The 27,676-nt window shown below is 38.0% G+C and overlaps 1 protein-coding gene and 1 non-coding gene across 3 annotated transcripts in view; one reads left to right on the plus strand and one right to left on the minus strand.

Annotated features, from left to right (window-relative positions):
• The window catches only part of TTC27 (tetratricopeptide repeat domain 27), a 183,541-nt gene that overhangs the window by 129,193 nt on the left and 26,672 nt on the right, over positions 1-27,676 (plus strand). For both annotated transcript variants that reach the window (XM_060117082.1, XM_060117081.1), the window contains exons 14-15: positions 19,324-19,422; positions 23,358-23,410. In XM_060117082.1, the coding sequence (XP_059973065.1) occupies positions 19,324-19,422; positions 23,358-23,410 (152 nt within the window). The remainder of the gene's footprint in view (positions 1-19,323; positions 19,423-23,357; positions 23,411-27,676) is intronic.
• On the minus strand, positions 6,001-6,073 carry TRNAR-UCU (transfer RNA arginine (anticodon UCU)). Its single transcript has one exon. It is a non-coding gene; the product is annotated as a tRNA-Arg (tRNA).

Genomic DNA, 27,676 nt, shown 5'->3' on the forward strand with positions numbered 1-27,676 from the left:
GTTGATTTGTGTTTGGCTTTGTTGAATTGAAGGAATGTGGTGTGCATGGAGGTGATTTAAGAATATTGTTTTGGCAACTCTGTGGCCATGGGAGACACTAGATGTAGGCAGGCTTAGGAACTATAGCAGTGATCTAGCAGAACAGTTGTCTGTGAGGGAGGGGCAATAGGAAAGAAGGGGTGGAGTAAGGGAATTCGCAAGGGAGGACTTGACAGGGCCCAATGGCCTCATTATATGATTTCAAATTAATTACTTAGCAAGACAAAGAAATGACAATTGCTCCAAGCAGCGTCACAGAGCAAACAGATATTATGTGAGGATATTTTGCAGTTTGTCCCATGGATCGAATTCAGGCAGGCTGTAAGCCATGCCAAAATTTGCAGGCGTATGATACTACAGTTGTACAGAACTACTACAAGATGCAAACTTGAACGCTGTAGACTTACTATAACTCTTGATGCAAGTTTGAATTGTCTCTGAAGAAGGAGAGCTCCTATATGCTATTGTCTCCTCTAAGTCGTGGAATGAAAGGAAAATAGAAAAATAGAATTTAAAAAATTCTATCCCTGCTTTTCTGACATATCCAAACAATTAGGTTTAATAACAAAACTCAGGCAAATGAGAGAGATACTTGAATGGCTTTTGTGCATTGTAATGGCTTCCTGAAATCAAATTGTTATAAAAATAGGAATGTTTGGTTTTATATCAGGGATGGTCTACAAAACTAAATGCATTTGTCTATGGTGCATTTGTTAGAGAACCAGAAGACGTGTACCATTTGCATTTGTGTTGAGATTGCTAGGTACCAATCGTTTACCCCTACCTGTTTCATTTTCCCAAGTAACTTTTTTTTTTTTTTTTTTTTTGCGGTACGTGGGCGTCTCACTGCTGTGGCCTCTCCTGTTGTGGAGCACAGGCTCTGGACGCGCAGGCTCAGTGGCCATGGCTCATGGTCCCAGCCGCTCCGCGGCATGTGGGATTTTCCCAGACTGGGGCACGAACCCGTGTCCCCGGCATTGGCAGGCAGACTCTCAACCACTGCGCCACCAGGGAAGCCCTGCAAGTAACTTCTGAAACTACTAAAATTCAAAATCAACCATAGACTTCTGGGGATTGTGGGCTGTTAGAAGCTGAAGTGGGTGGTAATAGGAACATACATATTGATAATTACCTTAAATGTAAAAAGATTAAATGCTCCAACCAAAAGACATAGACCAGCTGAATGGATACAAAAACAAGACCCCTATATATGCTGTCTACAAGAGACCCACTTCAGAACTAGGGACACATACAGACTGAAAGAGAGGGGATGGAAAAAGATATTCCATGCAAATGGAAATCAAAAGAAAGCTGGAGTAGCAATTCTCATATCAGACAAAATAGACTAAAACAAAGACTATTACAAGAGACAAAGAAGGACACTACGTAATGATCAAGGGATCAATCCAGGAAGAAGATATAACAATTGTAAATGTTGATGGACCCAACATAGGAGCACCTCAATACATAAGCAAATGCTAACAGCCATAAAAGGGGAAATCAACAGTAACACAGTTATAGTAGGGGACTTTAACACCCCATTTTCACAATGGACAGATCATCCAAAATGAAAATAAATAAGGAAACACAAGCTTTAAGTGATACATTAAACAAGATGGACTTCATTGATATTTATAGGACATTCCATCCAAAAACAACAGAATACACTTTCTTCTCAAGTGCTCATAGAACATTCTCCAGGGTAGATCATATCTTGGGTCACAAATCAAGCCTTGGTAAATTTAAGAAAATTGAAATCATATCAAGTATCTTTTCCGACCACAACGCTATGAGACTAGATATCAATTACAGGAAAATATCTGTAAAACACACAAACACGTGGAGGCTAAACAATATACTACTAAATAACCAAGATATCACTGAAGAAATCAAAGAGGAAATGAAAACACACCTAGAAACAAATGACAGTGAAAACATGACGACCCAAAACCTATGGGAGGCAGCAAAAGCAGTTCTAAGAGGGAAGTTTGTAGCAATGCAAGCCCACCTCCAGAAACAGGAAACATCTCAAATAAACAACCTAACCTTACACCTAAAGCAATTAGAGAAAGAAGAAGAAAAAAAACCCCAAAGTTAGCAGAAGGAAAGAAATCATAAAGATCAGATCAGAAATAAATGAAAAAGAAATGAAGGAAACAATAGCAAAGATCAATAAAACTAAAAGCTGGTTGGTTCTTTGAGAAGATAAAATTGATAAACCATTAGCCAGAATCATCACAAAGAAAAGGGAGAAGACACAAATGAACAGAATTAGAAATGAAAACGGAGACGTAACAACTGACACTGCAGAAAAACAAAAGATCATGAGAGATTACTACAAGCAACTCTATGCCAATAAAATGGACAACCTGGAAGAAATGCACAAATTCTTAGAAATTCTTACTGAACCAGGAAGAAATAGAAAATACAAACAGACCAATCAGAAGTACTGAAATTGAGACTGTGATTAAAAATCTTCCAACAAACAAAAGCCAAGGACCAGATGGCTTCACAGGCGAATTCTATCAAACATTTAGAGAAGAGCTAACACCTATCCTTCTCAAACTCTTCCAAAATATAGCAGAGGGAGGAACACTCCCAAACTCATTCTATGAGGCCACCATCACCCTGATACCAAAACCAGACAAAGATGTCACAAAGAAAGAAAATTGCAGGCCAATATCACTGATGAACATAGATGCAAAAATCCTCAACAAAATACTAGCAAACAGAATCCAACAGCACATTAAAAGGATCATACACCATGATCAAGTGGGGTTTATCCCAGGAATGCAAGGATTCTTCAATATATGCAAATCAGTCAATATGATACACCATATTAACAAACTGAAGAATAAAAACCATATGCTCATCTCAACAGATGCAGAAAACGCTTTTGACAAAATTCAACACCCATTTATGATAAAAAACCCTCCAGAAAGCAGGCATAGAGGGAACTTTCCTCAACATAATAAAGGCCATATATGACAAACCTACAGCCAACATCGTCCTCAATGGTGAAACACTGAAACCATTTCTACTAAGATCAGGAACAAGACAAGGTTTCCCAGTCTCACCACTATTATTCAACATAGTGTTGGAAGTTTTAGCCACAGCAATCAGAGAAGAAAAAGAAAGAAAAGGAATCCAAATCGGAAAAGAAGAGGTACAGCTGTCACTGTTTGCCGATCACATGATACTATACATAGAGAATCCTAAAGATGCTACCAGAAAACTACTAGAGCTAATCAATGAATTTGGTAAAATAGCAGGATACAAAATTAATGCACAGAACTCTCTTGCATTCCTATACACTAATGATGAAAAATCTGAAAGAGAAATGAAGGAAACATTCCCATTCACCATTGCAATAAAAAGAATAAAATACCTAGGAATAAACCTACCTAAGGAGACAAAAGACCTGTATGCAGAAAACTATAAGACATGGAAGAAAGAAAGATGATACCAACAGATGGAGAGATATACCATGTTCTTGGATTGGAAGAATCAACATTGTGAAAATGATTATACTACCCAAAGCAATCTACAGATTCAATGCAATCCCTATCAAACTATCACTGGCTTTTTTCACAGAACTAGAACAAAAAATTTCACAATTTATATGGAAACACAAAAGACCCCGAATAGCCAAAGCAATCTTGAGAAAGAAAAGTGGAGCTGCAGGAATCAGGCTCCTGGACTTCAGACTATACTACAAAGGTACAGTAATCATGACAGTATGGTACTGGCACAAAAACAGAAGTATAGGTCAATGGAACAGGATAGAAAGCCCAGAGTTAAACCCACACACATGTGCTCACCTTGTTTTTGATAAAGGAGGCAAGAATATACAATGGAAAAAGACAGCCTCTTCAATAAGTGGTGCTGGGAAAACTGGACAGCTACATGTAAAAGAATGAAATTAGAACACTCCCTAACACCATACACAAAAATAAATTCAAAATGGATTAAAGACCTAAATGTAAGGCCAGGCACTATCAAACTCTTAGAGGAAAACACAGGCAGAACACTCTATAACATAAATCACAGCAAGATTCTTTATGACCCGCCTCCTAGAGAAATGGAAATAAAAACAAAAATAAACAAGTGGGACCTAATGAAACTTATAAGCTTTTGTATAGCAAAGGAAACCATAAACAAGATGAAAAGACAACCCTCAGAATGGGAGGAAAAATTTGCAAATGAAGCAACTGACAAAGGATTAATCTCCAAAATTTACAAGCAGCTCAATATCAAAAAAACAGACAACCCAATCCAAAAATGGGCAGAAGACCTAAATAGACATTTCTCCAAAGAAGATATACAGATTGCCAACAAACACATGAAAGAATGCTCAACTTCATTAATCAATTGAGAAATGCAAATCAAAACTACAATGAGATATTATCTCACACTGTTCAGAATTGCCATCATCAAAAAATCTAGAAACAATAAATACTGGAGAGAATGTGGAGAAAAGGAAACCCTCTTGCACTGTTGGTGGGAATGTAAATTGATACAGCCACTATGGAGAACAGTATGGAGGTTCCTTACAAAAGTAAAAATAGAACTACCATACGACCCAGCAATCCCACTACTGGGCATATCCCCTGAGAAAACCATAATTCAAAAAGAGTCATGTACCACAATGTTCATTGCAGCTCTATTTACAGTAGCCAGGACATGGAAGCGACCTAAGTGTCCATCAACAGATGAATGGATAAAGAAGATGTGGCACATATATACAATGGAATATTCCTCAGCCATAAAAAGAAACAAATTTGAGTTATTTGAAGTGAGGTGGATGGACCTAGAGTCTGTCATACAGAGTGAAGTAAGTCAGAAAGAGAAAAACAAATACCATATGCTAACACATATATATGGAATCTAAAAAAAAAAAAAGGTCATGAAGGACCTATTGGCAGGACAGGAATAAAGATGCAGACAGACTAGAGAATGGACTTGAGGACACGGGGAGGGAGGGAGAAGGGTAAGCTGGGACGAAGTGAGAGAGTGGCATGGACATATATACACTACCAAATGTAAAATGGATAGCTAGTGAGAAGCAGCCGCATTGCACAGGGATATCAGCTCGGTGTTTTGTGACCACCTAGAGGGGTGGGATAGGGAGGGTGGGAGGGAGACGCAAGAGGGAGGGGATATGGAGATATATGTATATGTATAGCTGATTCACTTTGTTATAAAGCAGAAACTGACGCACCATTGTAAAGCAATGATACTCCAATAAAGAGGTTAAAAAAAAAAAAAAAAGAAGCTGAAGTGGGGGAAGTGGTCACTAAACCTCCCAAGCAGGATTTTGTAGACTCAGGGCCAGAATTAAAACATAAATCCTTAGGTCTACTCTTAGGTACTTATTCTCATTGTTCCCTACTTTTATGCAAAAAATAAAAACAAAGAAATTGTTCAGATATCAAGCTAGTATGTGTAGCCCTGAAAAAGGAACATGTTACTTACTATCATTTTTTACCCCTCCCTCAGCACAGATACTTTATTTCTTTTATTTTGTCAATTTTCCCCCTTACCCCCCTTAAAAATTTAAAATTTTCCTTGACTTTCCTCCTCAATTAACTGGTCATCTTTGTAAGGTTATATGATATTACTGGCAGTATATATATGGAAAGATACATGTGTAGGCAGAAGGGCTATAGGAGTTGAGAGGAGGTGAGGGGTTGCTGTGGCCTGATGGAGCCAGAAATGGGACAGAAGTTAGCTTAGATGTTCACTGATGGATGCAAAGTGAGTAGATGTGCAGGAGGGGAACTGGCTTCACGGGTAGGAGAAAAGCATGAAGAAAGGTGAAGATTTGAGAGTTTACTAAGTGGCTCTCCTAGTTTGTGCCTAATATCCTGATAACACATACAGTTTATTGTATGTCCCAGATTTTTACTTTTTTTTTTAAATTTAATTTTTGGCCACACTGCACGGCATGTGGGATCTTATTTCCCTGACCAGGGATTGAACCTGCGCCCCCTGCATTAGAAGCTCAGAGTCTTAACCACTGGACCACCAGGGAAGTCCCCAGATTTTTACTTTTTAAATGAAGTGCTATTATTACTAGTTACATTAAAAGAAGTTGGAATGGGTTTTCATAGACATTCATTTTGTAATTCTGTCTTCAGCCATAGCCTCATCTAGTGTTGTGTTTAATGCATGTGGTGGATGGAGCTCCCACTTTACGATGTGCTATAAAATCTGAAAGGTGGCCAGTAGGAGCCTGTGTCTTTTATCCCCAACGCTTTCGAGATGCAACTTAACTACATTGCCCTTTAGAGGACAGTGTGTAGGATGCTGGCTGGTAACATCAACTGTGTTTGCTCTGAGTGGCTGAGGGCAGCCACCTCCTTCAGGTTTTGGGTGGTGGTAGGAGAAATGTTTGAGCCAATGTCTCTATAAGCCCCTTGGTATATATCAGACACTTGTGCCAAGCTGCAGCCTGTGAGATGCATGATGTTGCCTGGTTACCAGTTGGCAGAATTAGTGGGAAATATGGGGAATTGTAGGCTAGATAGATGTATGGGGAGTAGATGTAAAGCAGTCCTGCCAGAAGTAAAAGCACATGGAGAATAGGCTGAATTCCCTTGCTGCAGGGGTTTGGTCACTTACTGTATGTTCTAAATGTACCACTATTTCTATATTATATTGCTTGATAACTTTTTATATAGTTTATAGTAAACCCCTTTGGCAGCAATCATCTCCAAAAAGCAAACAAATTTTTAAAATGTGTTTTTAGGGAATAATTAAGAACTTAATTTTCACTTGTCAAGAGAGTAAATTAATGTATTAATATAATTTGTCCAAGATTTACCTGATATAATTAAATTCCACCTCAGGGGCCGTAATCATATCACTAATCACATGAAAACCAGAAGACCCAAGTCTTCTGAAGAAACATTAGTGTTTATGTCAAAAGTTAGTAGTTGTTGTTGTTGTTGTTGTTTTAATAGGAAGCATGTCCAAAGATGACAATTTAATATGCAGCTGTAGGAGGTGTATTTTCATGTCATTCTGTGAGACTGGACTTTTATCTAGAGCAAATGAAAATGCGCAAAATTAGTTTAGAAAATTCGTTGATACCAAATTTTTTCGTGCGTATGTGAAAAGTGAGATCATAGCTGTTAATGTGCTAGCTCTTAGCAGAAGTAGTTCATTAACAGTTGAATCTGCCAGTTTTATATCAGTGACATCAGATGCTTCAAATAGAAAACTCATTAATTTGGTTCTCATAATGGTTTTAATTTTTTTCACCTAATTATTGGATTCAAAATAAAATTTTTGGAAATTCACTCTATCAAAGTTGAAACATCTGACATTATTCTGAATGCTATTGTTAAACATCAAAGATAAAAGTATTTCTTTTAGTGGTGATAATAAGGATACAAATTTTCGTGGAGCATGACAACATGGTAAAAGTAATTCTCTTTTTGAATTAAGAAAAACCAGTGGAGCAGAAATGTACTTGGAATGGGTTGTAGTGGTGGACATAATATGGTCCAAACGAGCTTCTACCAATGGAACTAAAAACTAGCGGTCGTCATTTACACATACTTTAATATACACTGTTTGGGTAATTGAATTACAAAATTCTTGTGATGTCTGATGTGATGTCTGATGTTGAACTAAAATAAGATTAGTGTGGCAGTGTATACTTTCTCTTGTTGCTGCGCATCACCTAATGCACTATAAAAATGTTTGAGTTTTTTGAAGATTTTTTTTTTTTCTCGGTACGCGGGCCTCTCACTGTTGTGGCCTCTCCCGTTGCAGAGCACAGACTCTGGACGCGCAGGCTCAGCGGCCATGGCTCACGGGCCCAGCCGCTCCGCGGCATGTTGGATCTTCCCGGACCGGGGCACGAGCCCGTGTCCCCTGCATCGGCAGGCGGACTCTCAACCACTGTGCCATGAGGGAAGCCCTTTTGAAGAATTTTTTAATACATCAATTTAAGTGTCCTATAATGATAGGAACTTTATTTTATTTTATTTTATTTTATTTTTTTTTTGCGGTACGCGGGCCTCTCTGTCGTGGTCTCTCCCATTGCGGAGCACAGGCTCCGGACGCGCAGGCCCAACGGCCATGGCTCACGGGCCCAGCCACACCGTGGCATGTGGGACCTTCCCAGACCGGGGCACGAACCCGCGTCCCCTGCATCGGCAGGTGGACTCTCAACCACTGCGCCACCAGGGAAGCCCGGAACTTTTTTTTTCTTAAGGAGTCTTTCGTTTTGGCTGCATTGTGTTCAAAATCAATTTGAAATCTTTTATGTATTCAATTAATGGCGTTCAAAAAAAATTCAGCTTTTACAACTTTTACCAGATTGTAATTATTGAAAGCAAACTTTCAAACAGGAAGACATTGAAATTTATCTTGAAGAGGAACAATGAGAGTTTAAATCGTGTACAGGATTTAATTTAATAATGTATAATTGTACTTTTGAATATCCCTACTGTGTTAGTCTGCTAAGGGCTGACTAATACTACAGACTGGGTGGTTTAAACCACTGTGGTTTAATTATACTACAGACTGGGTGGTTTAAACCACTGTGGAAATTAATTTTTTCACAGTTCTGGAAGCTAGAAGTCCAAGATCAGGGTGCCTTCAGGGTTGGTTTCTGGTGAGGTCTTTTCCTTGCTTTTAGATGGCTACCTTTTCACTGTCTCCTCACATGGCCTTTTCTCTGTTCATGTGTAGAGAGAGCTCCAGTGTCTTTTCTTCTTCTTCAGAGGATACCAGTCCTGTTGGATTAGGGCCTCACCATTATGACCTCATTTAACCTTAATTATCTCCTTAAAGGCCCTGTCTCCAAATACAGTCACACTGGGGGTTGAGCTTCAACATATGAATTTTGAGAGGGATACAGTTCAGTCTGTAACATCTACCTAGGAGGAATCTTTCCTTTGTAACCTTTTGTTATGAAATTTTCAATTATACAAAATATATACTAGCAGAGACCAGAATAAAGAGTCCCCTCCCATGTGCCTATGAACCAGCTTCAACAGTTACTAACTCATAACTGGGCCTGTTTCATCTATATTTTCCCACTCCATCCCATATTATTTTGAAACAAACCCAATATATCATTTCATTTTTAAATGTTTTAGTATGTATCTCTAAAAAAGTAAGGACTTAAAAAAATAACCAAGTACCATTGTACTTAAGATATCAATAATAATTTGCCAAAAACTTTTGACTGAGTTTTTGATTTTAACTGAATAAATTTATATTCTATTCTAGAATAGAATGTAATTGAGAAGGCCTATAATTTATAAATTTGTAAGTTTGATGAAACCTACAAAGAATCATAAATTTGATGAATTATTTGATGAATTTTGTCCTGTTAAAAATATTTGTTGAAGAAAGGTACTCTAAATGGAGGCCAAAAGACAGGACCCAAGAAAAATATTTATAAGCTTCAGTATTAACAAAACTAGAATTCAGAATATCCTCTGTTTAGCAGCAGTTGCTCTGAGCTTCCTAGTTATCTCAGTACATTAAAAAAAAATTTTCCCGGCTCTATTGAGATATAATTGACATATTGTATAATTGACATATTGTATAAGGTATACAACTTGATAAGATTTGATACAGGTATATATTGTGAAATGATTACCACAGTAGCATTAGTTAACACCTCTATCACCTCACCTCTGTCACCTTTGTGTGTGTGTGATGATAACATTTAAGATCTACTCTTTTAGCAATTTTCAAGTATATAATACAGTATTGTTGACTATAGTCACCATGCTGTATGTTAGATCCCCAGAACTTATTTATCTTATAACTGGAAGTTTGTATGCTTTGACCAACATCTCCCCACTTTCCCCCACCCCCAACTCCTGGCAACCACCATTCTGCTATTTCTATGAGTTTGGCTGTTCTAGATTCCACATACAAGTGAGAGCATATGGTATTTGTCTTTCTCTGTCTAACTTATTTTACTTAGCATAATGCCCTCAAAGTTCATCCATGTTGTTGCCAAAGGCAAGATTTCCTTCTTTTTCATGGCTGAATAATATTTCACCCTCTGTGTGCACACACTCACACAATTTCTTTATACATTCATCTATTGACAGATACTTAGTTTGTTTACATGTCTCAGCTATTGTGAATAATGCTACAGTGAACATGAGGGTGCAGATATCTCTTCAAAGAGTGATTTCATTTCCTTCAGCTATATACTCAGTAGTGAGATTGCTGGATCATATGGTGGTTCTATTTTTAATTTTTCCTCAATACATTTAGAATATTTTCTCAGCTAAAATTATTATGACCTGCAGAGAAGAGTCAATCAAAAGTTTTAACAATTCTAAATGTATTAACAATAAATTTGACAATTAACAATAAAGAACAACTTTGAAGTAGACAGCAGGCAGTTTTATGAAAAAATTAAAAGTACTAAGGTACTGAAAAAATTATCAGAAGATATCAATGACATGGTACTAGAATTAGATATGACTAAGGAACTGACTAGAGGATATGAATATCTGCTAAGAAAAATTGATTTTAATTCTGTAATATGTTAGAGAAATATGCAAATGTCACAAATATATAGCTTGCTTAATGTTCCTTTTGTTATTTTTAAGTTTCAGATAATCTGAATTTACAATTTTTTAATATATTTTATTTTTCAATAAATAATTTTACTTTTGAAAACGGTTTTCAAATAGAACCATCTTTAGGTCCCCTGTTATATCAGTAGTAAAACCAATTTGACAATCAGCAGTTTGTTGGTCAACAAATAAGGTCTTTTTAAGGTCCTATAGTTTTAATGATTTTTTAATGCCTTGTTTCATTTTTTAAAATGTTGCAGTTTGAACAGTACATTATGTGGTTGCCTCACTAAGCATTATCAAGATCCTGCTGTGAACCAGACACGGATGTGGGAATGAACTGGGCTGTGTCAGCCTATCAGCAGAGAGCAGAGAGTTTCCACTGGGAAATGATATGGACAGAACTAGTTTGTGAAGGGCCGTAAGTGCCTTTCTTCAGGATTAGTAACCCTACAGATACGGGAGTCTGTTGTGGTTTTGAATAAAAGAGTGATATGACAAAAGTGATATTCTAGGAAGTTTAAATAAGGGATGAGTGATCAGTGGCTTTAGCGGTGAGGATGGAAAGATAGAACAGGTTGAAGCTCATTATAAAGGAAAATTTTCTGGGCCTTCACTGGATTGGCAGCATTGAGGGAGAGTTCGGGATCTGAGAACATGTGGTTTTCTCAATTGTTTGGTTAAAAAGGAAATGTCCCTACTGATAGATACAGAGAATTCAGGAGTAAGGGAGAGTATCTTTGGTAGGGGAAGATGATGTGTTTTGAGTGTTGAATATGAAGAGATGTTGCTGTGTCTAAGTAGAGAGGGCTCATCACAGTCCACTGAAAGCCAGTCCAAGCCTGAAGCCTAGGAGTGAGGCCAAGAACTGAGCTTGCAGATTGGGGCTTTTCTGTGGAAGTAAGGTGAATCCATGCAAGTGAATGAATTCCTGACAGAAAACTGTGCTGGAAGAGAACACGAGGCAAAATGTTGAACTTCGGGCATCTCCAGGGGTTGGAGGAAGGTAGAAGAAGTAGCACCAGTGAAATATGATTCAAACAAAATATACTAGAGTCTTGGTCAGAGGGAAAGAAGGACCCCAAAGAATGGAGTCATGGAAACTAAAGGAAGAACAAGTATCAGTAAGAAATGTCACATGTAGTGATAAAGTCTAAAGAGAGCTAAGAAGAGTTTATTGGATTTGGAGCTCACTAATGACCTTCAAAACCAGCTTCAGGAGGCAAAAGAGTGTGTGGCAGCTGAGGAAATGGACATAACATCCATAGACTGTTCTTTTTAGGAGCATGTCAAGGAAATGAGACTCAAAATGTAGAGTATTGTACCAAGGGGCAGAAGAGTCAAGTAAAGCTTTTCTAGATACTGGAGACCTTTATGTGGTTGAATCCAGTGAGTGAAGGAGAGATTGAATGTTATAGAGAGAGATGGGTTGCTAACCTAGGGAATGTCATTCTAGGAAAGAGTGAAATGAGAAGAGATGAAGGCATTAGCTCTGGAAACGGAGTAATGTTTCCAACGAGACAGGAAAGAAGATGAGAGCATTAATATTATAATAGCAGTTTCCATTTATTAAGCATCTTCTATAGTGTAAAGCTAGAATGTAAGTGTAAATGAACTCTTTATAAAATCACTGTGAGGTATTGGGGGAGGGGTTACAAAAGAACTGTGTTGAGATGTGGCCTCTTGCCCTCCTGTGGTTTATATGGGCTAAATGGAGAGAAGAGGCAGAAGTAACTTTCCCTGTGACCAAGGGGTAGAGTAAATAGACGCCATGCTTTGGGTGCCTAGTGATGGCGTGATGAAAAGGATGTAAGGCCTGATGGAGATGCCACGAATTAGGAGGAGTGGTTGGGATTTAGATAGGAGGCAAAAGTTAGGAAAATATGCTTCGGGAAAGGAGACTAGCAGATGCAAAGATCAAGCATGTAGCAAGCAAAGGTTTCTTGGTAGCTGTAGGTTTTGACTATTTATTCTTATTCTTATTTTTTTTTTTTTGCGGTACGCGGGCCTCTCACTGTTGTGGCCTCTCCCGTTGCGGGGCACAGGCTCCAGACGCGCAGGCTCAGTGGCCATGACTCACGGGCCCAGCCACTCTGTGCCATGTGGGATCTTCCTGGACCGGGGCACGAACCCGTGTCCCCTGCATCGGCAGGCGGACTCCCAACCACTGCGCCACCAGGGAAGCCCTGACTATTTATTCTTAAATTCAGTTGTAATAATAATTCTAGCAGCCAACGTTGAGTATTTACTAGGTGCCAGGTACTATTCTAAGCATTTTGCATACAGTTTTAATCCTCAGCCCAATCCCCAAGGTACTTACTGTTAGTCCCCTCATTTCACAGGTGAGGAAATAGAGGATTTATTCATTTACATGAGACCCCACAGCTTATGAGGGGTGGTGCTGGGACCGGGGCGGGGCTTTCTGATTTCAGAGCACTTACTCTTAACCTATTCATTGTTTTGCCTCTAGAAGATGTTGTCTTATTTAGGAAGGAATGGCAGATTTGGCTGAGGTCAAGTTAGACGTTATGGAAAGCCTTGAATACAAGACTGTCGGGTTTGAACGTTTTTCTTTAATACATAACCATTGGGGCTTTCGTCAGGAGCAAAGTGAAGTTGTAACTTTGATGTAATGGGACAGTCCAGCACATGACAGTGGGTAACTCTCTGCGAGACCAGGGAGTTGTAGAGGAATCAAGGCAGCCCTTCCCTGCCCGTGCTACGTGTAAGACTAGACTTCCACGATGTAATACTCTGATAGAATTGTTAATTAACCTGAGAGCTTGTGTCTTCTTTGATTTGTAGGGGTCAACTTTCTCTTTCATTTCAGTTTTTGAAAGAAATGTTTTTATTTGAAATGGAGTTAGAGTTTCTGTTGTGCACTTGTGTTACTGCGGTGGGGAGGTTCGAGGAGATTGGAGCTTACATTCCAGTGGAGAAGAGAGAATAACCATATGCGAATAATATGTAGAGAAAAAAGAGATTCTTTCCTTTTTGTTCTTCCTTTCTCATATTGGTAAGCAATAAAAAATGAAACTCTTAAGGTCTAACTTGCATAACTGCCAAGAAATATGAGCACTGTGATAACATCTGGGCTGTAGCTGGGACTAAGGGGTAGAGGGGAGGGCAGAGCTCTGCGGCCATAGCCCTGACTCTGAATCCTAGTAATCCCAAGGTAAATCACTTCATCTTTCTGAGCTTCAGTTTCCTCATTTGTAAAGTGGAGATATAATCCCCATCTCAATTTGCTGTTGGGAAAATTAGAGCCAATATGTATAAAGTATCTAGCCTATTTCCTGGCCCATAGTAAGTTCTCAGTTGTTGTGGAGCTTTCTGTCCTGCCCATTGCAGTGTGGTAGAAAATCATTGTTACCCCATTTTCTGTAGCCTAAAGATAGGGAGATACATCTAACCGGAGAGTTTCATGCAGATGATATGTAAACACCCATGTTACCTCACATGTGAATTCTCTGGAAAGAGGAGGCAAATAGAAGAACCAGTGGTAACCAAGCCTAGGACAGGAACAAGAGGAGGACACTAAACAATTAATACCCTTTCTAGTAAAAGAAAAAAGTGTGTATAAAATTTAGTTGCTCTTGTAGTTTAAAAGAAGACACTGACATAGAGGAAACTTTTGAGAGAGAGGGAGAAGCTGGCAGGTTAAGACTTGTGTTTCCTTAGGGAGGAGAACATAGTATTTAATAGTAAATGAGAAATTTGGTTACAAAAGAGTTGGTGGTGCACATTTAAAAAAAATATGAGCAGCAAGCATCATTTTAGGAAAAGATATTACCAGACAACATTGATAGCTCTCTTGGATTTGGCTTGGGTCATTTCCTGTTTAATGAAGCCACATCCAACAACTTATCTGCATTGGGGGTCATGGGAATGAATCAGGGATGTAGAAAGGAGAGAATGGAGAATGGAGCTTGGCTTCAGGATTCAATTATAACGTGTTACACTTTATTATATGGGACATCAGAAAAATTCAGTCAATCCTGTAAGGAAAATTAGTAAAAAAAAAAAAAAAAAAAAAGTGAAGCTACTGATTATTCATTCATTCTGCAGAAACCTTGAGGAGGAAGGAAATTTGAGTAGTCTCATAGTTTAAGAAAGAAAATTGTAATACATAAGTAAATGGCACCTATTGCAGATGTGCTTTAAATGCCCCTGTAAAAATTAACTTTTAAAAGTAATCCATGTCCATTGTCCAGTGGTGCTTAGTGTTCAATTTTTATTTTAATTATTGAGATTTAGTAAGAATTGTAGTCACTCTCTTCATCACATGTATTGCACACCAGAAACCAGGAACCGTTGTGTGGCTTTAGGAAGGAAAGGAAAGGAAAGGAAATCATTTCCTTTCTAGGCCTCATTTTCCTCACCACCTCTTTTCATTGATTTCTAAGCCTGTAATTGAACTGATTTCCTCCTAGTTTGTCAACCCTGCTGATTCTAAGTGTTCTATTTGCATCATCAGTGTACTTGTTCTGCCACTAGATGGCATCAATGTACCTTTGAACCCTGTCACCTCCAGGTTTTCAGAATCTGAGGTCTGAAGGAGCCTTGGAATTTTTGCTTAATCCACCCCCCCACCCCCTATTTAACAACTGGGGGACTAAGACTCAGAGGTTAAGTGACATGGCCAAGGTCATACAGTACCTTAGAACCTCTTGAATCCCAGTCATTTATCTTTCCCTCTATTCCACTGTTTCTGTAGGGGGCTTTTGAGGGAAATTCAAAGAGAGATCATGTTTTCAACCATTCCTGCTTTTTGATAATTATCTTAAAAATAATTTAAAACCATTCTTCAAGTGCATATATCATCATATTAAAGATAAATAGTTGGTCTGCTTTTGTGTTTCTGTACTGGCTCCCTCAGAGGAAAAAGCTAGACTGTCAGCTTCTAAAGATCACTGCCCTGCCTATAGCTTGCCTGCCTTCACAATTTGCCTTCTGTGGAAATAAGCTCCACAGAAATGTCCACCAGAGCCTCTCTGTCAGATGATGATCTTTCTCCATCCTTGCCCAGTCCCTTGGTAAGAGATTTGCCTTTCAGCTCTTTCCTCCCGCCAAACACAGCCATCCATTCTTCTGCTTCGTCTTTGTCCACTTGCCTAATCAAGACAGCTTTTGGAGGGGGGAAGTCGATAATGCCCTGGTTCTTAAAAAATTGGTCTCTTGGGTTTTCCCAGCACATGTTAATTGGACTCTTTCCTTCCCCCCAACACCCCGCCCTCTCTACTGGTGACAAGGATGGCACTGCCGTAAATCGTGGCTGTGGGGGGGGCAGACGGTGCAGCGGGGGGCGGCATGGTCACGTGGAGATGACGTGGGCTCTGGAGTCACGCTGACTGGGCCTCGAATCTCTCCTCTCTCACTGACTGCCTCTGGTCCACGGTCACCTCTTTAATGAGGGTGCTATTTACTGCCTCACAAGGCTGTTGTGAGGAATAGGTGAGGTTAATGTGTGGAAAGCTCGCAGCATCAGTGCTTGGCGAACATTGTAGGTGCTCTTTAAGTGCTCATTGTTCTGGTTGCCGTTGTATGGAGAGGACAGCAGTGACTATAGTATATGAAGAGTTGGAGCCCAAGGGAGGGTGTCAGCCAGAGGAGCTAGTTTTTTCAATGGAGAAAAAAGGGAGAGGTGCACGTACGCCAGGGTCTGTCTCAGTGTTTTGGAGAAATAGTGTAGAAGTGTGCCGCCCAGTACGGCGGCCACTAGCCACATGTGGCAGTTGAGCACTTGAAATGTGGCTGGTCCAAACTGAGATGCTGTAAGTGTAGGACACACATCAGGTGTCAAAGACGTCATACGAAAAAATTGAACATAAAATATCTCGATAATTTTGTATGTTGATAACATGTTGAAATGATACTATTTTGGATATGTAGAGTTAAATAAAATATGTTATTAAAATTTATTTCACCCATTTCTTTTTACTTTTTAAAATGGCTACTAGCAAATGTAATGAGGCTAGCATTATATTTCTATCTGATAGCATTGGACTAGAAGATAGAGACCTTTGGTAGTCAACCATATACAACTTGAATTTGGGGAACCATGTGAGTTTTCTTTTTTCTTTGAAGCTTCTTTTGATTTTTTTTCCTTTTATGATGTTCTGTTCTTCAGAGCATGACCATCCTAAATCAAGATGCCAGGGCTTCCCTGGTGGCGCAGTGGTTGAGAGTAAGCCTGCCGATGCAGGGGACATGGGTTCGTGCCCCGGTCAGGGAAGAACCCACATGCCGCGGAGCGGCTGGGCCTGTGAGCCATGGCCGCTGAGCCTGCGTGTCCGGGAAAAAAAAAAAAAAAAGATGCCAGTGAGGATAATATAGGTTAAGTAATAGTTTAAAATGAAAAGAGTAAGAGGCACTGAATATTCTCCTTAGTCCCCCAAATTCCGAGGACCTCAATTGAGATGCAGGGTATGAATGCAGTTTTGATGGTTTAGTGAGTCAGCCAGAAGCAGTTAGAAGATCCTAGAGGTTTTTTTTTTTTTTTTTTTAAATCATTTCATGATTTCAAAGAATAGGATGTGTACAGAAGTCATCTCCCATCATAATTATATGCTATCAGTAGATGAAAACCTACTAGCAGTTAATGATTCTAGAATTTTTTTTCAGATGCAAATTAAAAAGTAATGACACAAATTACCAAGAGCGAAAAGAAAAGAGAATCATAATACTATATATTAAATTGTCATCTGCCTGGTTTTCATCAAATTTATTTTGGTTTTAGGACATTAGTTACAAAATATTGACTTGCTTTAAAAACTTAAAGATCAACAGTAATATCATCACAAGCTTATGTTAGAGCTGTGAGATAATTGCTAATTTCAGACATTTGTAACCTTTGTTTTTTCAGGTGGATTGAAAAATAAAGTTCTTTATTTACATCTTAAATTTACACTTGCTGTTTTTTATAACACATGTGAAATAGTTTTGTGGGGAGTTTGTTCTTTGCTGATGCAGGAAGCAAGCAGGGCACATGCATTTTGAGAACTTTGAGGGCAATTCTCATTTTTCTTGATTTAGTCCCAGAATGAGGTATACCTCATTCCAAGTAAACCTGCTGCCATGATTTATTGGGGTATAAGATGCTGTCAATTGTAAGAGGCACATGTAAGTGCCACCTTGTATAGAAAATTGAATGCTGCCAATAAAACTCTGATCAGCTATGGGTTATTAAGATGCATCTATTGCAGAGATGTTAAATGGAAAAAAAAAGTGCACCTTATAAATGATGAAATATAATACACAGATTTTGAAACTTTCAACTAGGTTAGAAGTAAGAGAGCTTGTTTTATATGTTGTTTTATACGTTAGCATCAGACTTTAGGCCCTCCCAAATGAGTCACATTTAGTGAGTATGGAACTCTTTTCAGTTAATTCTGTAAATAACCAGACAAAAGCAAATGTACTGAGCTGATAGAGAAAAGTGAACTTCTAACTTTATTTCCACCTAGTACCTCTGCATCCCCCTCACCCCCCCAAACACACATCCACCCCATTTCTAGCCACTACCTATACCTCTAACAAAATCTCTTCTCTTAAAGGCTCCTCATAGCAGTTATTTATAGCCTCTTGTGAATTCAAGGCAAAGTGTTAAATTGCCCAAGGATGTTTGCTTTCTAAGCCTTATCTCTAATTATCCGCTAAAAATCTATATCTGCTTAAAGAAATTTCAGGCCTCAACTAGCCATATGGAACAAGTTTTGTAGGAATGGCAGGGGGAGGAGGGATGTAGGGGCAGCTTCCTACTCGCCTCTGTGGAAGGCTATGGACAGATAACAGAGCACCTCATTTCCTTTCCCACCCTAAAGTGTTCAACCACGTCTGTCTGCTGGCTTACTGCCTTTGTACTGGAAGTCAAAGAAAGTAAGAAAGTAAACTGCATTCTGCTGCTGGTCTTACTAACTATATCTAAAAGGAAAGCAAAGTTGTAATAGCTGCATTTCTGACTCATTTCATTGAATTTTTATCAGTCTTATCTTCCTTTTGACAGGGGCTATTGTATTTTAAGGAAACCCTGTGATGTAAAGAATTCTTTTGTGATTTCAATAGCTACTTCCTAATTTACCTGTTTTGTACATCTCTACGTTTACAAATCATACTAACTTAAGTCAGGCTTTCCTCTTTGAATGACTCTTTGGTAATCCAGATTCTCAGCCTGCTTTTTCTAAATTTGGGGGGGCATGCCTAAACAGATACATGCTAGGGCAATTTGGTTCTTGGTTAAACTGCAGAAGTACTTGTGGTCTAACTTGAAGATGGAAGCAAAAATTTTTCCTCTCAAGTTTGTAATACATTCATCAGTTGTGAACCTGCTGATGCTCTGTATACTTTTTACATAGTTACATAGATGCTCAGTAAAAATGTTAGATTAATCCCACATTTATAATATCAGGGCTTGTCAACAGAGCTCTCCATTGCTTTCATGGAGTTGGTTAACACAAAGAATGGTCTTTCTCGGTAAAAGACGTGCAGTGATATTGCACATGCTTTCAGTGTCATATTGGCTTTGAAAATTATATGGAAAAATGCCATCTCCATTGCTAAGTTTCCTACATTTAAACTAATATAAAATGTAAGCCGAATTATAGCTCTGCATTCTTTATAGTAGTGTAGTGTGTTTGTTGATAGTATCTTAAATGATTTTCAGGTTAATTCTATAAATGTCTCTATGTGTTTGAATGACTTTGTCTTTTGTTCTTTGCAGCTCGGGGTGTGGTTTTCTCTGGGCTGTGCCTATCTGGCCTTGGAAGACTATGGAGGTTCAGCAAGGGCATTTCAGCGCTGTGTGACCCTAGAACCCGATGTAAGTTTGTTTGGTCTTCGTTCCTTACTAAGCTCTTTGGTACTCTTTAAGTTATTTGAATTGTACTGTAGTTCAGAACAGCAATTCCTATGGGTCTGTAGTTTCCGTTATGCAAGATGAGTACACCTAAAATTTTTAAAAAGAGTGATCTCATGTTAAGTGTTCTTATCACAGGAAAAAAAGAGAGCGAGAGAGAGAAGAAGGCAAAAAGATTCAAACTTTCTATTATTTTATGTCAAAAAAAAGAAGAACACCAATTCCTTTTGTGTTGGAGGAAGGTATCCCTTTGGCAGAAGGTCACACCCTAAGTTATATGAGTCATACATCTAGAAATAAGTTTCTTCTCGTAATAGCTAAGTTATTCATTGTTTTGTTTAGAAAATAGTTTTGATAAAACAGCTTTTTAGTTAAAAATATACTTTGCTGAGTATACAGCAAAGTGTCACATATATTTTGTCGCTCACCAGCATGTGCTGCCTAGGTTAATTGCACTATTAGAAAGTTCTTTTAGTTTACAGTCTTTAAATATTTAACAGCTTTCCTGAGATGGTGAATAATTCGCATGCCATCTAGTTCATCCATTTAAAGTGTACAATATAGTGATTTTTAAAATTATATTCAGAATTGTGCAACCATCCCCACAGTCAATTTTAAAACATTTTTATTACCATAAAAAGAAATCCCCTGTACCTGTTAGCAGTCACTCCTCATTTCTCCCAAACACCTTCCACGTCTACCCCCCATCCCCACCCCTAGGCAATCACTAATGGACATTCTGTCTCTGTAGATTTGTCTATTCTGAATATTTCATATCAGTGGAATCATACAATGAGTGGTCTTTTTAACTGCCTTTCTTCACTTAGATTAATGTTTTCACAATTCATCCATTCTCTATTCAAGATTTTGAGAAACTGCCAGACAGTTTTCTAAAGCACCATTTTACATTCCCACCAGCAATGTGTGAGGGCTCTAATTTCTCAACATCTTTGGCAACACTTGTCTTGATTATTGTCTGTCTTTTTGATTATAGTCATCCTAGTAGGTGGTATCTTGTTGTGGTTTCAATTTGCATTTCCTTGATGGCTGATGATGTTGAGCATCTTTTTATGTGCTTTTTGGCCATTTGCGTATCATCTTTGGAGAAATGTTTATTGATATCCTTTACCTATTTGGGTTATTGGTCTTTTTACTGTTGAGTTGTAAGAATTCTTTATATATCCTAGATACAAATCCGATATCAGATATATGATTTGCAGATATTTTCTCCTATTCTGCAAGTTGTTATTCACTTTCTTGATAGTGTCTTTTGAGGTACAAAAGTTTTTAATTTTGATGAGGTCCAGCCTATCTGTTTTTTCTGTTGTTGCTTGTGCTTTTGATATCATATTTAAGAATCTGTTGCCAAATCTAAGATCATGAAGATTACCTTATCTTTTCTTCTAAGAGTTTTATTGGTTTAACTCTTATGTTTATGTCAAATCTGCTGTTAAACCTATTCATTAAACTTGTTATACTATGTGTGGTGGTGGATATTCACTAAACTTATTGTGGTAATCAATATATACCACAGATGTATACACATATATCAAATCATTATGTAGTACACCTAAAAGTAATACAATGCTATATATCAGTTACATCTCAATTAAAAAAAAAACTAAACATCATTTCAGACAATGTATTTTTTTTGTTAGTTCAAGAATTTTTTTTTTTTTTTTTTTCTTTTTGTGGTATGCGGGCCTCTCACTGTTGTGGCCTCTCCCGTTGCGGAGCACAGGCTCCGGATGCACAGGCCCAGCGGCCATGGCTCACGGGCCCAGCCGCTCCGCGGCATATGGGATCCTCCCAGACGGGGGCACGGACCCGTATCCCCTGCATCGGCAGGCGGACTCTCAACCACTGCGCCACCAGGGAGGCCCTTGTTAGTTCAAGAATTTTTATTTGGTTCTTCTATAGTTTTCATGTTTCTACTGAGATTCCTTAGTTGTTACCTTATCATGTTCTCTTCAAATCTTTTATTATATTTTATAACAACTGCTTTGAAATTTTTGTATGCTTATGCCAACGTCTCTTTAATTTCTGTGTCTGTTTCTATTTACTGATTTTTTAATTTGGTTATGGATGAATTTTCCTGCTTGTTTGCCTGTCTACCAATTTTTAAAAATTTTATCCTACACTTGTGGATGCTATGTTGTTGAGTTTCTGGGTCTTGTTGTCTTCCCTTGAGGAAGGTAGAGTTTTATTTTGGCATTTGGTTAATTTACCTGTGAATCAGCTTGATTTTAAGCTTAAGGTGGGTCTGGAGTTGTCCGTATTCCAGAGTTGCTGTCAACCTTCTCTTGAGGTATAACCTTTTGGGGGCCGAACTTAATCCCACAGGTGATCAGTAAGAATTCTCCTCTCTGGTTTGTTGGAACCTGAATAACTCCCAGAACTGTGTGACCTCTAGAATCTCCATTCAGCTCACAGCTGTCTCGTAGTTGTTTCCTGCCTGGCCTTAAGAAGTTTTGCCCTGCACATGTATAGCTTAGTATTCAGCCAAGGACTCAAGGAGATGCTTATTGAGATTTCTGGAGCTTATTCTCTGCACAGATCTCTCTTCCCTGTTATTTTGTCTTGCAAATTCAGCCCCTTTTCAGACCTGAACTCTGAACTCTTTTCCCCCTCCTTAGTAAGACTTGCTATGCTTTGTTTGGTTTCTACCTTTCTGTGCTGCAGCCCTCAAAGTGCCTCTAGATAGAAGTGTAGGTTGATTGTTGAGACAACTCAACTGTCCTTCTCTCAGGGATCATAGTCCTGTGTAACCCTTTGTCCAACTTCTCAAAAACAGTTGTTTCCTAAATTTTGTCCAGTTTGTAACTTTTTATGGCAATAAGGCTAGTCTGGTTCTAACAGTGCTCTGTCTGTAAGGAGAGGTCCATTGCCAATTAATTTTTATATCATATGTATGGAACTTGAGAACTATATACTTTATGTTTTATAAAACGTGGAACAAAGAGGAACAAGCATAATTTAAATCATTCTTGTTAGAATCAACATTTATACAGAGGCTTTATTTTTGTCATTGCATAGAGGAATAGGTAGAGAAATATGTTTGATTGATGAAATACTTAGGCTTAACACTGGAGAACACATACTCCTTTACTCTCCCATCTGATGAAGGATGATGGTAAAATAGCAAAGCCTTTTATGATAGGAAAAACAATATTTTGCATTACTTTAGATTTGTAGTTAATCTATATATTGTGTAAATTATGTTGTAAATTGTCCAACTGTTTTGTAAATATAAATTTGGAAATAAAATCTTAGCAAACTTCCAAATTAGTGCTATAATAGTTATATCACTTTGCTGACCTAAAAATCTATCTATTTATTTATTTATTTATTCGTTTGTTTGTTTGTTTATTTATTTATTTATTTATGGCTGCGTTGGGTCTTCGTTGCTGCACGTGGGCTTTCTCTAGTTGTGGCGAGCGGGGGCTACTCTTCGTTGCGGTGCACACACTTCTCACTGTGGTGGTTTCTCTTATTGTGGAGCACGGGCTCTAGATGCTTGGGCTTCAGTAGCTGTGGCACGTGGGCTCAGTAGTTGTGACTCGCAGGCTCTAGAGCACAAGCTCAGTTTGTGGTACATGGGCTTAGTTGCTCCGCAGCATGTGGGATCTTCCCGGACCAGGGCTTGAACCCGTGTCCCCTGCATTAGTAGGCAGATTCCTAACCACTGTGCCACCAGGTAAGCCCTTGTTGACTATTTTTGTTCTAAATTATAAGTGTTAAGTTTAATTTATTTAATTTTCTTATACATTTTTAAACATACCTTATTGAAAATTAACATTGTAAAGAGTACACCTTGAGCTAGGAAAATATGTTATATTTTTGGTTGCAGCAATTATACCTAAATGAGAATAGTCTGTAACTGTTATCTATCATTTCAGAATGCTGAAGCTTGGAACAATTTATCAACTTCTTATATCCGATTAAAACAAAAGTAAGTACATCAGAAAAAGATGAAGAACTTTGCTTCCAAAATAAATGAATGAGATTTTCTTCAACTGAACACTGAAACATTGTGCCTTACTCTTTGTCTTTTTCCCCTTGCCTACCCATATCTTTGAGTTAGAATGACTTAATATCACCATTTGCATTCCAGGTGTAGTTTATTTCTTGAAAACATTTAGTATGTAATAAAATAAGAAATATATATATATATATATTTTTTTTTTAAGAAATATTTTTTGACCTCTTTATTTGATACCGAAGTTTTGTATCCTAAATTTCATTGCATGGTAAAAGCAAGCATGCTTTTAGTCAGTCAGCTCAACTGATAGATTCTTAATGATTGCTTGCTGTGTACTGGACATTATTGAGACATATAAGTATGAACCAATGTCTTCAGGGAGTGTGGGTTTAAAAAATAAAATATTATGTCATATTATTTTAAAAATTGATTAGTAATATAAGTTGTATGTGTTAAATCTCAAGTGAGAAGTACAAAGAGGGCTATAATAATGGTAGGTGATATTTGTAGAACAGTTATATTCTCTGCCACTCATGTAGTCCTGTGAGGATCTCAGAGGAGAGAAGGTGTGTGATGGTGGTTCAGAAATGCTTCTGAGAGAATGTTGGATTCAAGCTAAAATTTGAAGAATTGGTAGAGGGGAGAGAGGGAAGCCTTTCAGGATTTGGAAATAAATGGTCATTAATTTGTGTACCTAGCGTTCTGAATCCGTGTGACGAAATGCAGAGTGACAGGCATGAATGCCACACTTTAGGATATAGGAAGTAAAATAGTCCAGCTCGAGACTAGTGAGATGTATAGTGGGAGATGAGGTTGGAAAGGTCAGTTGGGGTCACATGGCAGCGTGTTCTGATCATCTGGCTGACTAGTTGAGACTCTCCTGTTGGCAGTAGGAAGCCAGAGATTTCAGTGGGGTAATTTCACGAAGAAAGACGTTTTTTAGGAAGATTTATCTGGTGACAATGTGTGAGACAGAATAGAGAGGGAACTGGGGACAGGGAAACCAGTTAGGAGACAGCTGTGGTAACAGTCCAGGCAGGCGAGAACTAGACTGGAAAACGAAGGGGCGGATGCCAGTTTATAAAGAGAACAGCCAACTGGGCTCACTGACTGGCTGTAGAAGGCGAAGGGAAGGCAGGAGGCAAGCATGGCTGTGGCCCCCGTTTTAAACAAATGAATTAAAGCGTAGATATAGTCCCATTTTTATTTTGCCTTATTTTCAACTTTAATTTGTCTTTGTGGATTCACGAGTAGTTCTGAAGATATCATTAAGTCCACATCACGTCGAAATTGTGCAGTGCTTCCGCTGCTCTTGGATGACAGTCTACATACATCAAGTACTGTTTGTTCTGCCGCTCTCTTTGGAAGATAACATTATGTTCTTGATTGCAACTGATTGTGTTAAAACTCACTAGAGACCCTTTTGGGTTAAAGCAGGGGCAGGGGAAATCCCTGTCATAGTTGTAGAATGATCTCAGTGGGTCTTTCTAGTCATACTGATAATTTTGTATGTCGTGAGGCTCTTGACACTCTATGTTGTCCTCCAGCCCATTAATCCTAAGAATTCTCATTGCTTTCTCTCTTAATGGTTCTTGCACATTGTTCCTCAGCTTCTTTTTGACACTTTTTTTGTCTTCCTGCAGCTCCATGAATAGGTTTTTGTGTCAAAGTGGGGTTGTAAGGTCAGAGGTAAATCACTCCTTTCTTCTTGCCTCTTTGTTCTTTGCTTACTTTGCTGCTGCTGCTCCAGAGAGAGCTCATTTTTGACTCAGGAGATTGTTACTTCAGGGGCAAATTATTAATGCTCCTCTCAAAAGAATCCTATCCCTGCCTTAAAGTGACCCTTTAAACTATCTCATCTCTCCCTCTGCTGTCACCAGGTTCTTCACTAAAGTGCTCTTTCCCCACTTTCATCTGATTCCCCTAGGCATCATGTCCCTACCAGTCCTGTGGGAAATTTTTCCATCTTCCTATATAACTGTCATAGTGCAGTACCACTACCATTGTGGGTTTGATAAATGAATCTGGAATTGAAGCTCCTTAGAAGGAAGTCATACTTCCCAAAAAAAAGGATTTCATTGCAAAAATTTTGAGGCCAAAAAATTGTGATTAGAGGATAGGAGGACATATAAAAAGGATAATCCTCCTGCTGTGGACTGCTGCTTGTTGAGTCCTTTTCCAATAGGACAACTTCACCCCCACCCCCTATGTAGATGGGAGACCTGCAGAATCTCGGTCCACTGCCTTTGAAGGCAGTTGCTATCACATATGAGGTGGGCATAGGGAGTAGAGTAGAGAAAGAAAAAAAATCACATAGAAACAATTTATGGCTGAATTTGAAGAAGTATTAGAGCAAGGGTGCTTACATTTTTAACTGTAAAGGAGGGTGGGTCAAGGGATAAATGAATCAGTGCATCCCATGACAACTTTCAGTAAATTGTTTAATATAGGGTATAAAAAACTAAACTGTAGTGAATTGTGGTTATGAAAAGACTAAAAGGACTTAATTGTAAAGAAATTTTGGTCAGTACCATAGGTATATTAGAGAATGAGTAAATGATTTGTGTGTTCAGTGACTAGCAGGGAAGGTTACTAAAAAGTTACACTTCTTTTTAAGTGCTTTAGGGGGTGACTCTCAGGACAAGGGCCTGAGTCAGCCAGAAGACCCCCCACCACCCTCTCTAAAATTTGCCTTGAAGTCAGCAAAGAGGAGGGGTCTTGGTGAAACCCTGTGAGGCTCAGCAGGGAAGGGGAGGTGGACCTTGTAGTCTTAAGTTAGCAAATTCAAAATGGCTCTTGGAGAGGGAGATTGATAGCATACCTTTGAAAGAGGTTACTGTAGTTGTCCAGTAAAGCATTTATGATCTATAAGGGAGCTATAGTGTTGTTCAGCCAGTAGAGTAAAGTATTAAGAATCTTTTTGAGAGCTGAGATGTTTAACTTTTAGAATAGGTGACATGAAGATCTGTTGATTTCCTTGTCAATATCAAGTTTTTAATAGTGTTTTTCTATTTTCTGAAGTAGCTTGGATAAGGCAAGGATTCTGTGATGGTTTGATAAACCTTATCTGTAAAACCACCTAGCCTGATTTTAATTTTTATTGATTTATTTGGCTTTCTATTTTTTAGCTCATTTTGCGTAATTTGTTCATAATGTTCTCTTATGATTTTTTTAAAAATTACTAATTTTATATATACCACTTTTCTAAATTCTAAATGGAATTTAGTTAGACATTTGTCTGTTTCATTAGTCTTTTTCAAAAAGCCAGCTTTTGGTTTTGTTGATCATTTATATTCTTTCTTTATATTTTGTTTCATATTTTCTTCTTTCTTAGAATTTCTTTTCTTCTTTCTTAGAATTATTTGGTATTCTTTTACAAAATTAAGTTGGATATTTTAGCTCATTTATTTCCCATCTTTCATAATTATAATCAATACTTATAAAAATATAAATTTCTCTCTAAATACTGCTTTACATATTTCTTGCAGATGGTGGTATATAATGCTTTCATTAAATTCTAAATATTTTGTACTTTCTAATATGAATCTCTCTCCTCCGCCCACTGTAGGTTCCTTTTTTTCAGGAGTGCATTTTTAAGTTTGCAGGCATATATTTTTTTAACTGTCTCTTTACTGTTGATTTCTATATTTAGTTGCAGAGAATATGGTCTATATACTTGTAGTTTTACTTTTTTTTTAAACAACTCATAATTGTTTTTGGTCTCAATAATTATTTAAATTTACTGACATACTTTCTTTTCTTTTCTCACCATTGATCATTTCTTGTATCCCTTTTCTTCTCTTTGAAGTCCCTTTTATTTTTGCAGGAGGAGATGCTTTAATAGTTCTTTTAAGTTAGGGTCACTAGGTGATAAAGTTCCTTAGTCTTTGTACATGTAAAATTTTTTATTTTGTACTTATTCTTGAGTGGTAAGTTTAGTTGATTATAAAATTTTAGGCTGACAGTTATTTTTACTTAGCACTTTAAAGTATTTTATTGCCTTCTACCATCTTCTGCTGCTAATGAAATATCTGCTGTCCTCTAGCTGTCATTCTTTTATAGGTTTTAGGATTATCTTCATGTTCTGCAGTTTCACATAAAGTGTCTAGGTGTTGGTTTACCTTTATTTGTCGGCCAACCCAATATAATGCTCAGTACACAAAATATACTTTTGATCATAGAATTTAGATCTTTGTTCAGTTCTGGAAAATGCTCAGCTATTATCTTGTCAAATAT

The sequence above is a fragment of the Mesoplodon densirostris genome, chromosome 14, assembly GCF_025265405.1.
Source record: "Mesoplodon densirostris isolate mMesDen1 chromosome 14, mMesDen1 primary haplotype, whole genome shotgun sequence".
Taxonomy (NCBI): domain Eukaryota; kingdom Metazoa; phylum Chordata; class Mammalia; order Artiodactyla; family Ziphiidae; genus Mesoplodon; species Mesoplodon densirostris.